Source organism: Euprymna scolopes, chromosome 14 (assembly GCF_053919585.1).
Source record: "Euprymna scolopes isolate OS-2025 chromosome 14, ASM5391958v1, whole genome shotgun sequence".
NCBI lineage: Eukaryota > Metazoa > Mollusca > Cephalopoda > Sepiida > Sepiolidae > Euprymna > Euprymna scolopes.
The window spans coordinates 32548647-32566119 of NC_136495.1; the positions used below are offsets into that span (position 1 = coordinate 32548647).

The window sequence follows — 17473 nt, forward strand, 5'->3', positions numbered from 1 at the left end:
TTTGATTTACAAAATCTGATTCCAAATTTTCACTGATACTATTGCTCTATATTGAGCTTTTTCATCTGGTTGGGATTGTCTTATAAATATTGATATTAATATTTATATAGACTTTAAGTTTACAGTGTTATACAAACTGAAATTTATACTTAATTTTTTTCTTGAAAAAAAAAAAATATATATATTGAATAAATGACAAATTACATTGAACTTCTTAAATAAGGATTGGTATATATTATGAGAAAATATATTTGCACAGAAATATATATATATATATATATATATATATATATATATATATATATATATATATATCCCTAAAACCTCTGACCTTGATGAAGAGGAGATTAAAGCTTGCTGCTATGGTTTCAAATGATCTGAAATAATAGCAAGAGGAGACTTGATTCCAAATATTTCTCATATATTATATCTCCCCTCTTTTGGAAATAGGGTATGATTATGAATATCTCCAGTATCAAATAATCCTTATACACTGAAATTTATTTTATGTATGAAAACCAAAGAGGGACGATATAACATATGAGAAATATTTGGAATCAAGTCTCCCCTTGCTGTTCTTTCAGATCATTTGAAACTATAGCAGCAATTTTTAGTCTCCCTTCCATCAAGACCAGAGGTTTTGGGGAAATATATATTTTGTAATTCATAGGCAAAACTAGGAAAACAAATGACTATGGTGGAACATTTTATTGCTGTAAAAAAGTGTCAAAAATAGGTTCTTCATGATGGATGATCCCTTTAATGTGTGACCTTAAGGGCAAATGTCACATAACCCATTAAACAATTCAGGCCATTACCATTCCAATGAGCAATGAGTGTTCATTTGTCAAATTCTGATCAATAGTCGCTGAGATTTGAAACTTATACTACCTTTTTTGACAATGTTATATCTATATATATATATACTAACTGGACGCTCGGCATTGCTAGGTTGTACAATACATTTAAACATGATATTTTAATTTATGCATATGTATTATTATAGAATCAATCCTCTATTGTATTTTATATATTACGAGAAATAATTTGCCTAGTGGACTAATTCGCTAATGGAAGCAAAAAATAAAATAAATGATAATGTTGTTCATCAAATTCTGTCTGTGTTTATTTACAATATCACGTCAGCTGATATTTGGCTTGACGATGAATGCCCTGAAAACTTCCTTCTGATTAATGTTTAGTTTTAAAATATGTAAACAAAGAAATGATTTGTGGGGATTTTTAATGGAATCTCTTTCATTGTAAATTGAATTCATTAATAAGTAAAAAGTTAAAATAAAATAGTGATGTACACCCAGGCTTGAACACTAGATTATTCGATTTATAGTCAAATGCTCTACCACTGAGCTATGTTTCTAGATGTCAACAAATCTGTTTTTTTCTAAGAAGAAATTATTTGTTGAGATTTTATTATCTCCCTTGTCGGTGCAACCTAAAATAGTCCCCTGTAAAAATTATTTAGAATCGGATTTCTTTGATTTTCAATACTTATCAGATGAATTTAAGTACAAAACATATCTAAGAACACTGCCAGACATATAAATTACTTTTGTGTGAAATTTACAAAAGATAGGTTCGGCCGTTTTGGAACCTATAACGAAGGAACTCACACGCACACAAAGTGAGTTTTATATAATATATATATGGATATATCTACACTAATAGCCAAATTGAATATTGAAGGGCTCATATCTTTTGTTCTATGGGACAAAACTACATGAAAATTTGCAGGCTTTTTGAATATTATAATAATATTCTATGGTTAATATTTTATGACAATTGGTAGAAAAGAACCTGTATTTACAAACCAATAAAATATGCTCAAATTTGCCTACATTTCTATATAGTGTCCTAGCAGAACAGCTTTAGTTTTGCTGCTTTGGTTGTCTCCCCTGTGGCCTTGCTAGGTCACTAATCTATTGTTCCTGTTTATTTTTTCTTGTTCATAAATTCTTCTTAGAATTGTATCTATACAGTAAAACCACGGGATATGGCATAAAAAATTAGTGATAAAATACATATATATGTATATAATACACATGTATATAATCAAATAATATTATAAATAACATTGTAAGGCTGAGCAAATACCATAACTAGGGGCTGGAAAAACATTGTATTCCATATTGTAATCCGAAAAAATCATATCCTACGGCCACCATTTCCCGGGGTTCTACTGTAGTTCCCATTCATTCATTTCATATGAATTAGATGAATTTATTGTTGGCATTGGTTTTCCCGATATTTTTTTACTCAAGAGTTATTTCTAGAAAGTCATTGGTTATTTAGAAGAGGGATCACATGAAGGTTGCCAACATCCTAAGTGTATGTGTTTCTGTGGAACAAACTGGATTCGAACTTGACACAATCATGTTTTCAGTCTTTGTCGTAAACACTTAGCCACCGTCACCTCCCAATCCTCCAGTTGATTATTATATTTTATTTTGATCAGAGAAAGTTCAAAATTATTTTGGTGTTTGCTTCTTTTTGAATTTGCTAATCCTTGTTTAATTATTCTGTTTCATTTCTTAATAGTTTTCAGAAGGACACTTTGATTGTTCGTGCGGTTAAGGAAGTAGAAGAAGGAGGGGAAATCTTCAACTGTTATGGTAAGGCAGGTTTCTTTTTTTTTCTATAATATGCCATAATCTATCTATATATCTATAAAAGTGAAATTGTCTCTCTCTCTCTGTGTCTGTGTATGTGTCTGTGTGTGTACATTTCCTTACCAAACTACTCTGTCAATTTTCAGTCGAGATTTGACATGAGATATTGAGATTTGGGAAAATCTTTTTAATCGATTTTTAGCCAGAAATTTGGCTGTCAAGGGATCAAAGTTAAACAATTTGACCTTTGAAAACTCTACAAAACTCCTCTGCCAATTTTGGGTCTAAACACTTGAAATTTTAGATGTAGGTTACTTGGACATGGATCAAACTTTTTAATTTGATTTGAGCATAAAATAATAAACGTTAAGTGGTTAAAATTGGGGTCAAAGTTAAAAAAAAAAAATTGACCTCTGCAGTCTCTACCAAATTACTCGGCCAATTTTTGGTCTAAACATTTGAAATTTTACATAAAGTGTATTCAGACATATGGCAAGCTTTTTAATCGGTTTTTGACCAAAAACTTGTCTGCCAAGGGTTCAAAGTTCAAAAGATTTGACCTTTGTGGCCTCTAGCAAACTATTCAGCCAATTTTGCGTCTAAACATTTGAAATTTTACATAAAGGGTATTCAGACAGGCATCAAGCTTTTTAATCAGTTTTTGAGCGAAAATGTGACTGCCAAGAGATCAAAGTTAAAAGAGTTGACCTTTGCAGACTCTACCAAACTCTCCGCCAATTTTGAGTCTAAACACTTGAAATTTTAGATGTAGGTTACCTGGACATGAGTCAAACATTTTAATATATATATATATATATATATATATATATATATATGCACATAAAGTTATGAACAGTACATAGGGCCCAAACAAAGCCGGGCTGAACTGCTAGTATATCCATAAAGTTGAGAATGTGTGTACATGTGAAGCAACTTCTCAACCTATATACTAAATGAATTTTTGATCTACAGATTTGAAATTTGGTATATATGGTATTCAGATATGTGGAAAACTTTTTAATCAGTTTTCATCCGAAAAAAGGGTTGTTAAGAGGTCAAAATTGAAAAATTGATATTTGAGGAAAGGGTCATCGGATTTTTATATTTGTCAACTGTTTCACAACTGTGCATGCACGAATCATTCACATGGCAGATTACTTATGTTAAGAATAAGTAGGTTTGAAAATACTTTTTAAAGATCATGTCAAGCTGGCTTACTGTCTTCAGGTTTTGGTTTCAATCTAAGCTGGAGTATTTCTTTTAACTTACAAGGAGTGAACTGTTTAGAAAAAATGTTTAAAATTTTGACCCCATAACAGCTATTTTTACCAGCTAAAGATCAAATTGAATTTTAGTTCCAACCTGATATTATCTTGCTTTTAAATTTCAGTAATTTTTCATTTCTGATACGAAGTACTGAAAGGCCAATAACTTGAGTGATTTTTTTTTTTTTTCTTGGCCTGTCTTTGAGAAAAGGGGATGAACTTAATAACTTTCCTAACAAATTTCTTTTCAGGACCCCATAGTTACAGGATGAGCTTTGAAGAACGGCAGCAACTACTGAAGGACCAATATTTTTTTGAATGCCATTGTCAATCTTGTAGGAATGCTCTTCAACAGAAAACTCTTGCACCAGTAAGTTCTATTTATGATATTGGAATTGTGTCTCTTCGGTCTATTTTATATTTATTTGTTTCATCAACATTTATATTAGAGTGGACAGGTTAGTTGGCGGATGTGTTGGCTAGATTACACTTACATTTCTGCATGTTAGTACTATCATGGAAGCAAGAAGAGAATTCCAAAGGCAAGCATTCCAAGAGAAGCAAAGTAAAAAACCTTCCAGCATCTAGGGGCTTCTACAGCAAAGAGGTGGGTGCCTCATCTAACGTCCAGCTCTGACTGCCTCTGTCCTACTCAGCAGATTGTCTTTAACTACCCCCGCTTCCTGTCTCCTGGAATCTTTTAACTCCTAACTGATTCTGGCCTTTGTTATTGGTCACCATTTGACCACCAAGAAGTTAACTAATCAAAATTTCCACTGGAGATAATGACTAGACAGTCTCCATTCAAAGGAGTTTATCTGCAGATAATCTTGGACATCACTTTTCTTACATAAGTTCGTCTTGGCATGATTTGCTGTTCAATGAGATACTTATTTTAAAGAAAACATCTCTTGGCTGGCCAGACTCCAGCCAGAGATATTTTCAATTCTCTGTGCCTCATTTTTTCACCTGAAATGTCTGCTATTCATATGCACTACTAAAATATCAAGCCCAACACGTTTACGCAACTAGTTGATCCGTTTCTAAACATTAGGACGTTCTCAACATTAGATTCTAAGAGATATAAATGTTACATATAGGGGTTTCATTAAAAGAGAATCTTAGAGATAAAGAGATGTTGTTGTAAGAGACTTAGAGAGATTGTTCATGTTATTACGATTCTTATATATTAAATGTTCATTCCTTAGACGTGTAGAATGGAAGAAGAAGCTCTTTGAATGATGAGATAGTGTTCACTGTTAAGACATCGTGTAGACATGAGATGTAGATTCACATTGTGGATATGAGATGTCGAGACGTGTATGTAATGACATTTTATAACACAGATATATAGACATATAATACAATTCAATTTACCTTTTTGTAGAATCATAAGACAAGACGACGTTTTATAAAACACATGATGGTTTATTTTGTCACAACCAGCCGTGGTTTTCGTCATCAAGAATTCAAAGCTTCACATTTTAGTTTCAAAGTGATCGTCTCGCTTCCTAGACGTTCGAATTCCAAACTCCAGACTCTCTCTGAGTTTCTCACTGACTGTCTCTAACTAACTCTCACTTCCTATATTGAGACATCCATGCATGTCTGGCCACGTGAGCAAAATTCACGTGTTTCAACATGCACGACTTTGCACGTTTTCGACATATGATTTCCCAATAACCTATTTTTTCTTTGATTTTTTTACAAAGGAATTCAACCTACATATCTAATTTATTTTACCCATATTTTATTATCCACATTCTTTCTAACAATTGAATAGTTTATTTATTATTTATTTCATCAGAATTAACAATTTACTGGACATTCCATTTAAACCTATTGTTCTTTAAAACTTATATCCAAGGTTCGATTTCTGCTTTCTCTCATTTTATTTTCATTTTAAGTAATCTCTCTATTTTTATACTTACATGAAAAGGGGACAGCCCTTATCATGTAACATAAACACTATTTTTTTCCTCATTATGTTAAAAGTATAAAAACAAATTTTCTTTCCCTAAAGTAAAAAAAGTCATTGGCTGACAAATTTAGAAGGGAATTTTAGATCAACAGAAAAAAACACTTCACACATAATGTTGTATCTTGTATTTAAGGGCGACGAAAATCTGGAAAATTTTAATTTGCAGTTTTTGGAGTAGTTAGCAGAAGGTAGATGTTTTAACAGGGTTCAATCCTCAGTAAAGTCATACTAAAAACTCGACAAATGGTACTTGATGCCTCCTTATTAAACATTCATCAATGCGATGTGAGGATTAAGGATAAATGGAGCCATCCACGGAAAGAGTAGGGTTCTCTTCTACTCTGTATAGTAGGCAATGAAAAAAAGACTTTGGCTAAACCTCAACTACAGTTGATACATTTATTTATAAACAAAATCATAATCTAAAAACGAATGCACTTTACAAATTGAAATTCACTGTTCCTCTCTCTCTCTCTCTCTCTCTCTCTCTGTGTAACGATCACAAATTGTTATAATAAACTGTAGCAGTCACATTTTGATGTACTATTTTCTTTAGAAGTAAATTAATGTGTGATTGGTATATTGACTAATCGGATATCTTGGCATAAGAATATAATTTGCAGTGTCAATGTCGTTGGAGTTTTGATAGCATACTAGCAGGATATATTGGCAATGTTAAAACTTACAAAAATATGCGGTGCCATTTTTGTAAAGATTGACTATTAGCTGTTTTTAATTCCTTTTCAGCACAGCTCAGAGTAAAAGGTATTCCTATTAACTTTCAGTGTCATATGTTGTCATTTACTTGAGCTAGAGCTAGATGGATATTCTATAAGAACAAAGCTTTGATTAAAATGGAGAAGGATACTCTTTTTTTTTTCATGATCATAAATCAAATGATTATTTACTGACTGACAATGTAATTCATATTGTGGGACTCAATAAACATGTCTCTAAGAGTGGTGTTGTCAAATCAGTTGCATTCTTTCTTATAAGAAAGTTATGCCTAACAGATTTTGTTTCAACTCCACATGCACACGACAAGTTGTGCAGATGCACTCATATGTTTCTACATTTCGGCCAAGGTACTCTCTGGCCTTCTTCAATTATTTCATGTATATATATATATATATATATTCAAGCACATCTGATTGAACACAACAGAGTTATTCTTTTTTTGGATTTTCTGGATATCTTTTCCATTCGCCGAGCAGTCTTTTTTATTTCCACTGGCATGTTGTATAAAATAGCGACTAAACGTTGTTGTTCAGCCATATTCTTCTGAAGTGTTTTCTATCATTGCGTCCAATTATCATCAGGAGCGATTGTTGTTGTTATCGTTTTCTTTTTCTTTTCCTTTGAGGCTTGTAGTATCTATAGTTTTTTTTTGTTTTTGGCACCCACCTTTATAACCAATGAAAAAAAGAATAATTATAAATACACCAAGCCTCAAAGGAAAAGAAAAAGAAAACAATAAGAACAACGATCGCTTCTGTTTGGGCACCATTTTATACAGCAGGCCAGCTGAAATAAAAAAGACTGCTTGGCGAATGGAAAAGATACCCAGAAAAATCAGAAAAAAGAATAATTCTGTCGTGTTCAATCAAACGTGCTTGAATAATGATTTGCTGTCAAAATATACAAATATATATATATATATATATATATATATATATATATATATATATATGTAATAAAGTGATATATTCATTCTGTATAGATATTTAGTATTACCAGTATTTAATAGGTAAAATAGAAGTTATATATATATTAATGGCAATGAAACTACAAAGGCAACCAAGTTTCATTTCTGGAGAGACTAAGTGCACAATTTTTTTCACAGTGATTGCTGTATGAAAATGAATCCACCATTAAGGGTTGAGGATATGCATTGCATAAATAGAAATGATATGAGAATGATACAATGGATGTGTAATGTGAGTCTTAAAGAAAGGCTTTAATCAGACAATCTCAGAGAAAGATTAAATCTAGAGAGTATAGAGATATCTATACAGAACAGGATACTTTGATGGTATAGTCACGTTGAAAGAATGGATGAGAGTTCTTGGGTTAGTTAATGTAGAAAATCCAGTTTACAGAGGAAAATCAACGAAAACATGGGAGGAAGTGATAGAAATGGATATGCACTTTAGTAATTCATAAAAATTATACTTTAGTAATTTATAAAAATTATACTTTAGCAATTCATAAAAATTATACTTTAGTAATTTATAAAAATTATACTTTAGCAATTCATAAAAATTATACTTTAGTAATTCATAAAAATTATACTTTAGTAATTTATAAAAATTATACTTTAGTAATTTATAAAAATTATACTTCAGCAATTCATAAAAATTATACTTTAGTAATTCATAAAAATTATACTTTAGTAATTCATAAAAATTATACTTTAGTAATTTATAAAAATTATACTTTAGTAATTTATAAAAATTATACTTCAGTAATTCATAAAAATTATACTTCAGCAATTCATAAAAAGTATACTTTAGTAATTCATAAAATTATACTTTAGTAATTCATAAAAATTATACTTTAGTAATTCATAAAAATTATACTTTAGTAATTTATAAAAATTATACTTTAGTAATTCATAAAATTATACTTTAGTAATTCATAAAAATTATACTTTAGTAATTCATAAAAATTATACTTTAGTAATTTATAAAAATTATACTTTAGTAATTCATAAAAATTATACTTTAGTAATTCATAAAAATTATACTTTAGTAATTTATAAAAATTATACTTTAGTAATTCATAAAAATTATACTTTAGTAATTTATAAAAATTATACTTTAGTAATTTATTAAAATTATACTTCAGCAATTCATAAAAATTATACTTTACAATTCATAAAAATTATACTTTAGCAATTCATAAAAATTATACTTTAGCAATTCATAAAAATTATACTTTAGCAATTCATAAAAATTATACTTTAGCAATTCATAAAAATTATACTTTAGTAATTCATAAAAATTATACTTTAGCAATTCATAAAAATTATACTTTAGCAATTCATAAAAATTATACTTTACAATTCATAAAAATTATACTTTAGCAATTCATAAAAATTATACTTTAGCAATTCATAAAAATTATACTTTAGCAATTCATAAAAATTATACTTTAGCAATTCATAAAAATTATACTTTAGCAATTCATAAAAATTATACTTTAGCAATTCATAAAAATTATACTTTAGCAATTCATAAAAATTATACTTTAGCAATTCATAAAAATTATACTTTAGCAATTCATAAAAATTATACTTTAGTAATTCATAAAAATTATGCTTTAGTAATTCATAAAAATTATACTTTAGCAATTCATAAAAATTATACTTTAGCAATTCATAAAAATAAAACTGGAAAAGGATTAAATAAAAATCAAGATCAGCATTTTTTTTTTATAACAAGAGCATTTATCATCATTACTTTTCCGTCTCGACACTACTAAAAAATCTCTCGCTGTCACATGTCCATCTAACCTGGTAGCGTTTCTCTTTCTTTTGACCACACACTGGCCACAGCCGGCCAATTCCCGCCTTCATTTTACACATCCATCTCCTTAGGCACCGACTTTGTTTCTTTTTCCCTGACTACGTGGTATCCTTTTTTTCTTCCGATGCAAACCTGAGCACACTTATCAATTTGCATACGCACTCAAGTGCTGCTCCTGCTGCAAATACAATCACTTGCCATCCATCCTTCATCTGCTATTGATACTCTCATACACGTTCATATGTATTATGTTAAAAGGACTTGAGAGAAAGAGGGATAAATAAAGACCTGATTGTAAAACTCATTCAACAACAACAACAATTTGTAAAACGATTGTTAACCAGAATACGATGATTGTTTTTTTTTTTGTATACTTCGATTTTATTGTTTTCATTTATTTATGTACATTTCTTCCATGCTTAAATCACAATGAATAATATTCTCTTTCCTAAATCTAGGATGGGATTTGTCCAAAGTGTATAAATCGCAACCCGATCCACCTCATTGCGGAAACTAATCAGCTGACATGTAACCAATGCGGCTATTCAAAGTCCCCAACGGATCGATCGTCTAATATTGCAAAAGCTGAACAAGCTTTTACAAAGGGTCTCTACCAGTTGGATGTTGGTAACATTAAAGGTATGTACTTGATGGCCTGTTTAAAGATTTGATTTATTTGTTTTATGGCATATCAACCCTTTTTTTTTAATTATTTAATACTGAATCGAGTAATTTTAGTAAAAGTTTTTATGCTTCAAGGTCTTTATATCTTATACATATTTATTCAAGGTGTTTGGTTTGGTTGTTTTGTAGAGGGAAATTATTGCTTTTGTTTTTGGCTTAGCAGGAAAGAAAACCCAGTAAAATCAATGTTTGGTGCATTTTAGATCTGGAAACCAGTATCTTCAGACAGCCTAATTTGGTAGCACTGGTTATTTAGTGCTGAAACAAAATCTATTATAATTCATGCTAAAGACTGCTAAAAATAAAACGTTGAATGCTAAAAACAAAATCCTGTGAAAAACTACAGAATCAGATACAGAATCCATTTGGGATAAAATAAAGTAGCTGATCACTTACCAAAAGAAGTTTTTATCGAACTACTTTTTATTCTTACTGATTATCTCGAACATATACAGCATAATCACGTTGACACACCGGTTTCAGTTAGGTCACCAAAGTTAAGCAACGTTGAGCCTGGTCATCACTAAAATCAGTGACCAATTTGGGAATTCCAGGTACTGTATGTAGGAGGATTTTCACACCTCTCGTCAAGAGTTGCAAAAACGTAACATCATCATCTCCCCTAACGGGGATATACATGTGACTAGGGACTGCTTGTGAATTTCATACTTCCATGGAACTTCTTCTTTTAGAGGAAGCTGGTTAAACCAGCATAGGGATAATGCCGGTTCCATCCAGGGTATTTAAGCAATGCCAATCTACGTAGTAATATTCTCAATAAAGTTGGTAGCTCTGTCTCTCTTTCAGATTACTACAAATTTAATAATGGCCCCTTTTTTTATGGAAATCGCTCCAGACAAGGTATGAAGCCACTTAAAGTATTTTTTTTAGCTCCTTACATCAAGATCAAAAACTTGCCAATGATACATGATGGAATAAATTCTTACCCAGAAAACAGCAATTCTTCCCTCTTTGTCAGAAACATCGCTCCTAGACGAAAAGACAAAATAAGGGAAGCAAGAGTTACATGGCTACTGAAAGTAAACCCAAGATCCACTTTGAGAACATATTTTGAAAGAGTAGCACAAGGAGTACTCTTTCTATTTGGGAATAGTACCTCCTACTGCCTCTTTATGTCAGTAAGAAGAAATGGATTCTTATCTGAAATAAAATATTTTGAGAAGTGTGATGTGGACCGAAAGTAGGGACCACAGAAGGAAAACACAGAACACGGGTGTAAGAAAGATATATTAACAAAAGGTTAGAATAGAATAAAGAGTAAGTGGAGCTTACTATCTGTTGATGTCCAATTTGGACACTTTGCACTACTAGTACTCTTGCTGATTCTACAGTATTACGATACTCTTCATTGAAAGTGTTATCTCACATCTTAATATAGTACTGGAAGAATCCATGATGCAGACAAGTTTCTGTCTCACAACAAAGTGTAATATATTTATTGAGATGAGGACACTTTCAACGAAGTATTAATAATGAAACAGATAAGTCAAGGTTTTATAATTGCATATATTTGGTTAAATATTATAGACAATTTTTTTCTATGATATTGTGAATGAGATCAAGTTTTCTGATGAGCCTTTGTTTTTGGTGGGACTTATCAATTCTCTATAGTTAACATTTCAAGTATTTTTAATCTGATTGAAGAGAGTTATGGTAATGAACAATCTAAATATTTTTTGAGTAAATTTAACAGAAAGATTCAACAAATATAATAAGGTGGGCTCCCTCTATCATGCTAGAAAATTACTCACACTTGAGAGTATCCCATACCTTTATAAAGCCACCATTCCCCCATGCATAGAGTATTCTTGTCAGATCTGGGCTTGTACATCTGCCACTAATCTCCCTCTTATACAGGGCTAAAAAAGAGTCTTAAATCTAATAGCTTCCGCACTGTCAGCCAATCTCCAACCTCTGTCATATCACCACAGTGTTTCATCTCTATGCTTGTTTTACAAGTACTTTAATAGAATGTGCTGTTTTGAACTCAACGTACATACTGTCAAGAAACCTGACAAGTTGCAAAATCCCACCTCTTCACTGTTGAGCTTTGTAGATGCCTAAAAACCTATTCCAATAGTTTTGTAATCTCAGATTGCTAGACTTTGGAATTTATTTTTTGTTTCCTGCTTTCCTGACTGTACTGACATCCAGTAGTTTAAATGTAATGTGAACAAACATCTCGCTACGCAATTTCCCATGATCCACTGTTAGACATAATCCCTTATATCCAAGTGGCAATGCACCTTATTTGTGTGTGAAAAGGAGTAAAAAAAAACTGGGAAAAGGCTCTAAGTGGAAAGAGTAGCTTTCACAGTAGACAGTTAAACGAGGCAAACATGAAAGAGAGCATGCTAGAAAAACAGGAGTCAATTATTAAATTAAGAAGTTTTTTAATATCAAAATGTTTTCATTTATACTAGCGAGGGGTACCCGGCGTTGCCCGGGTGTTTGGAGGTGTGTGGGGTAGGTTAAAAAAAAAAAAGGTAAGTATGAGGATCGAACCCGAACCGTTGAGACAAAGTTGTAAATTAAAGTGTGAAAAAAAAAACGTGCGACGTTAATCATTGCCCCACCGCGAGATGCTAACGGAAACACGTTTGAATTTATTTAATTACTTGGATTTGGCAGGTGACGTTTTAATGAGTTAATGAGGTCAAGTTTGACTGCGGGATAATATTCATTTACTGCGGAACGCTTTTTTTAATTTTTATTTTCTCAAGATGTTATAGGGAAAAGACTAACCCACATGCGGCGAGCGACAAATGTTGAATATTTATCTTCCCGAAATCGACCAAATTAAATAGACAGGCGAGCTTCGTTGTTAACTGTGAGATATTATGACTTATATGTGATATAAAAAGTTTTAAAAAGTTGTGAACCGACCGACCGCTTCTCTGAAAGAAGCCTTTTGTAGGCATACAGAAAAAGCGAACACACACACAAACATACATACATACACACATACATACATTTTCGCTTTTATATTTATAGATTTATTTAATTCTGACCATCTGAAAAGTTTAAGAAACTAACAAACGATATAATTTGTAGCAGCTGAAACTTGCTACAATCACAGGCAGGATTTATTAATTTTCACATAGATTGTATGGACATATCTTAAAAATTCTTGTCATCTAAATGTATTCAATTATATTCTTTTTCTTTCACAGTTGCTTTGGAACTATTTGAATCAGCCTATTCTTTACGGAAAGCTGAGTTACCTGAAAATGACCGTGAGATAGGGGAAGTCCTAGACTGCATTGCCAGATGTATGGCCTCATTAGGTAAGCAATTTTGTTTCTTGTCCAGAATTCCCCCATATTAAGAAGCCAAAATAAAGAAAAATCTGTAAGATGTACATACCGAGACAGAACGAAAACATCATATTTCAAAAATCATGTAAATTCATCAAGTAATTTTATTTTTAAATAAAAATATAAAATTTTATCATTAGCAATGGCTGCCTTGCCTGTCATTTTGAAAAAATCTTTAAAAAAAAAAAAAAAAAAAACGAGAGATAACTCAACAATAATTAAAAACTTGTGGAACACTTTTTAATTGGTTTAATTGAAAAATTGGTACATGGGTAGGGGGATTCACATATTCAGATACATATTTCTTAACTGTTTCACCACTGTGCATACATGAATCCTTCACATGACAGATTACTTATGTTAAGAATAAGTAGGTTTGAAAACAGCTTTTAAAGATTGTGTCAAGCTGGTTATCATATGTTTTTTTTTTACTTACAAGAAGTGAAATGTTTAGAAAAAACATAATACTCATATGTACATGTCTCAGTTTCTTTCCATATTTTTTTTGCTTCATTTTTAGTTGCATGCAAGCGACTCTATAAGTCACTCCGTCAGTCGGTCTGTTCATAACACTTTTGTGCTTGGCCTTTTTGGTTAAGATCAAAGATCTGTTGTTAATAGATGCTGTTCTTAGCTTTTTTTGGCCAAGATCAAAGTGTAGTATCTGTTCCGGCAGATACTGCACTTAGGATAATTTGTACCAGTCAATGGAGGGGAAACCCTCTATACTGGGACAATTATTATTTTTGGTAACCAGAGTGACCCCTTTTAGGGGAGCTGGTTTTTACCTCACATTAAAAACGGCCTTGTGCCTAATTTGCTCAGTGGGGGAGCAAATAAATACCATCTGTTCCGGCAGATGCTGCACTTAAGATGGTTTGTGCCAGTCAGTGGAGGGGAAGCCCTCTATACTGGGACAATTATTATTTTTGGTAACCAGAGTGACCCCTTTTAGGGGAGCTGGTTTTTACCTCACATTAAAAACGGCCTTGTGCCTAATTTGCTCAGTGGGGGAGCAAATAAATACCATCTGTTCCGGCAGATACTGCACTTAAGATAATTTGTACCAGTCAATGGAGGGGAAACCCTCTATACTGGGACAATTATTATTTTTGGTAACCAGAGTGCCCCCTTTTTGCCTACTTTTAGGGGAGCTGGTTTTTACCTCACATTAAAAACGGCCTTGTGCCTAATTTGCTCTGTGGGGGAGCAAATAAACACCATCTGTTCCGGCAGATACTGCAAGCTATGACTAGCTATGACTAGCAAAGACCAGATGTGGGGGCAACCCCACATGTCTGACCTTTAACCAGCTCCCATTTCCCACCTCTCGGGAGCTGGTCCCCTTTTCCCCTTCCCCCTCCCTTCACTCCTCACATTAAAAATCGGCCTTGTGCCTAATTTGCTCGGTGGGGGAGCAAATAAATACCATCTGTTCCGGCAGATGCTGCACTTAAGATAATTTGTACCAGTCAATGGAGGGGAAACCCTCTATACTGGGACAATTATTATTTTTGGTAACCAGAGTGCCCCCTTTTTGCCTACTTTTAGGGGAGCTGGTTTTTACCTCACATTAAAAACGGCCTTGTGCCTAATTTGCTCAGTGGGGGAGCAAATAAATACCATCTGTTCCGGCAGATACTGCAGCTTTTACTAGCTATGACTAGCAAAGACCAGATGTGGGGGCAACCCCACATGCCTGACCTTTAACCAGCTCCCATTTCCCACCTCTCGGGAGCTGGTCCCCTTTTTCCCTTCCCCCTCCCTTCACTCCTCACATTAAAAATTGGCCTTGTGCCTAATTTGCTCGGTGGGGGAGCAAATAAATACCATCTGTTCCGGCAGATGCTGCAAGCTATGACTAGCTATGACTAGCAAAGACCAGATGTGGGGGCAACCCCACATGCCTGACCATTAACCAGCAACCATTTCCCACCTCTCGGGAGCTGGTCCCCTTTTTCCCTTCCCCCTCCCTTCACTCCTCACATTAAAAATCGGCCTTGTGCCTAATTTGCTCGGTGGGGGAGCAAATAAATACCATCTGTTCCGGCAGATACTGCAAGCAAAGACCAGATGTGGGGACAACCTCACATACCTGACCTTTAACCAGCTTCCATTTCCCACCTCTCGGGAGCTGGTCCCCTTTTTCCCTTTCCCCTCCCTTCACTCCTCACATTAAAAATTGGCCTTGTGCCTAATTTGCTCGGTGGGGGAGCAAATAAATACCATCTGTTCTTACTACATGCTTGTAATATGTTCTTACTACATGTTTAACTTTGTGACATAAAGTGGGGAATCACTTTTTTGTATTAATTTAATGTAAAATGATCACCCACTTTACAACCAGTCAGTCTGAAAGCCATTGAAGTCATTCTCCAGATCATTCAAGTTGTTTTTGAAGGATTCCAGTTATTTTTTAAGCATTCAAGTCATTCTTAAGTTCATTCACTTCTTCCTTAAGTTCATTAAAGTCATTCTAAGTCATTTACTTTTTATTTAAGTCATTTCAGCCCATTTTCAGTCATTTTAGTTTATCTTTAAGAATTTCATGTCAATCCTACATTCACGCATTCATTCATTACATGAGAGCACGCGACTAATGGCTATCAGCCTTGTTTTAAAAGGAATTTAATGTTACGTTTAATACCTAGGGTATTTCTGTTTATAATAAATAAGAATTTTGCATTAATTAAAATATGATGTTTATGCGTATTTAACAACCGGTTAATGCCTGACGACCTGCTAGTATATATATATAAATTAATTAAATAATATAAACGTGCCCATTAAGTTTTATAGGTGGTATGATGCTCCTATCCAGATACTGGCTTTCTACAAACTTTCAGATTGATTTTATTGGAACACAAAGATTAAAGATTTGATTTATTTTTCAAGATGAGAACAGTAGTTAGAAGAATCCAAATAATACAAAAAGCATACAAATAAAATCTCGTATATAAAACGCTATATGTCTGTCTGTCCGTCTCCATATTTTCAAACTCCATCTCTTCCGAAACTAAAAGTTGCAGAGCAGCGCTTGGGGCCTCAAATGATTTGGATATTTTATGGACCGTTCTCTTATGGGTTTTTAGCCGGTTAAAATAGTTTTTAAGAGGTCAAAATTTAAAAAATTGTTAGACATTTTGTACATTCATGTTAATTTATTTCTAATTTTTAATTTTTTGTTGATACAGTGGTAATGTCACCAGCTTTGAATGCTACAGTTCCGGTTTCAATTCTAGCTAATAGCACTCAAATACTTCTTTTTTTAACTTTTGAAATCACAACTCTATAATGATATGCACAAAATCTGGACTCAATAAATAGCATATTTAAGCGTGTTTTATGCCCGGGTAAAACCGGGCTTCTTCACCCCACCCCCCCACCACCACCACCTACTATAAAATATTCTAATAAAGATGCATTTTACGATTGCCCCATTTCTTACTTTTTCTTCCAGGTCAGTACAAAGAAGCGTGCAAATTCTTATCACGCAGCATCTCCATCACAAGACAGTCATATGGAAGCTGCAGCCTTGAGTTGGCACGAGAATACCAAAAATATTGTGATATTTTATCCTTGGCCGGAATGATGAAAGATGCATTGAAATCTACAGCAGAAGCAAAGAAGATATTCCAGATACATTTTGGCCTTGACTGTCCTGAAATCAAAGAATTGATCGCCTTTGAAAATGAATTAAAAACTAAAACACTTATGGCAATTTAATTAGAGTTTTTTGGGATTTTTTGTTCTTTGTGTAATTTTAGATAATCTTTTGTGTGTGTGTGTGTGTATATATATATATATATATATATATATATATATATATATATTAGTGATGGGACGATTTCAATATTTTTCTTGATTCTGATACAATTACCAATTCCATTCTAAATTACTGATTCCGATTCTTTGTAAACCTCTAAATATTTAACTATTCTCCAATATAAAAATAACTTGTTGTAAATAGTCTATAAATTTTAGTTTTATTAGTTTAAAATCAATAAATATTTATTATTTTAACATTACTACCAACAGTGGGAGATTTTAT

At 32.6% G+C, this 17473-nt stretch overlaps 1 protein-coding gene across 1 annotated transcript in view; it reads left to right on the forward strand.

Annotated features, from left to right (window-relative positions):
• The window catches only part of LOC145292932 (protein-lysine N-methyltransferase SMYD4-like), a 75900-nt gene extending 58719 nt beyond the window's left edge, over nucleotides 1-17181 (forward strand). Inside the window, exons 13-17 of the mRNA XM_080139103.1 lie at nucleotides 2557-2630; nucleotides 4144-4262; nucleotides 9859-10039; nucleotides 13279-13392; nucleotides 16883-17181. Coding sequence (XP_079995229.1) covers nucleotides 2557-2630; nucleotides 4144-4262; nucleotides 9859-10039; nucleotides 13279-13392; nucleotides 16883-17148 — 754 coding nt within the window. The 3' untranslated portion in view covers nucleotides 17149-17181. The remainder of the gene's footprint in view (nucleotides 1-2556; nucleotides 2631-4143; nucleotides 4263-9858; nucleotides 10040-13278; nucleotides 13393-16882) is intronic.
• Nucleotides 17182-17473: the final 292 nt, after the last annotated feature.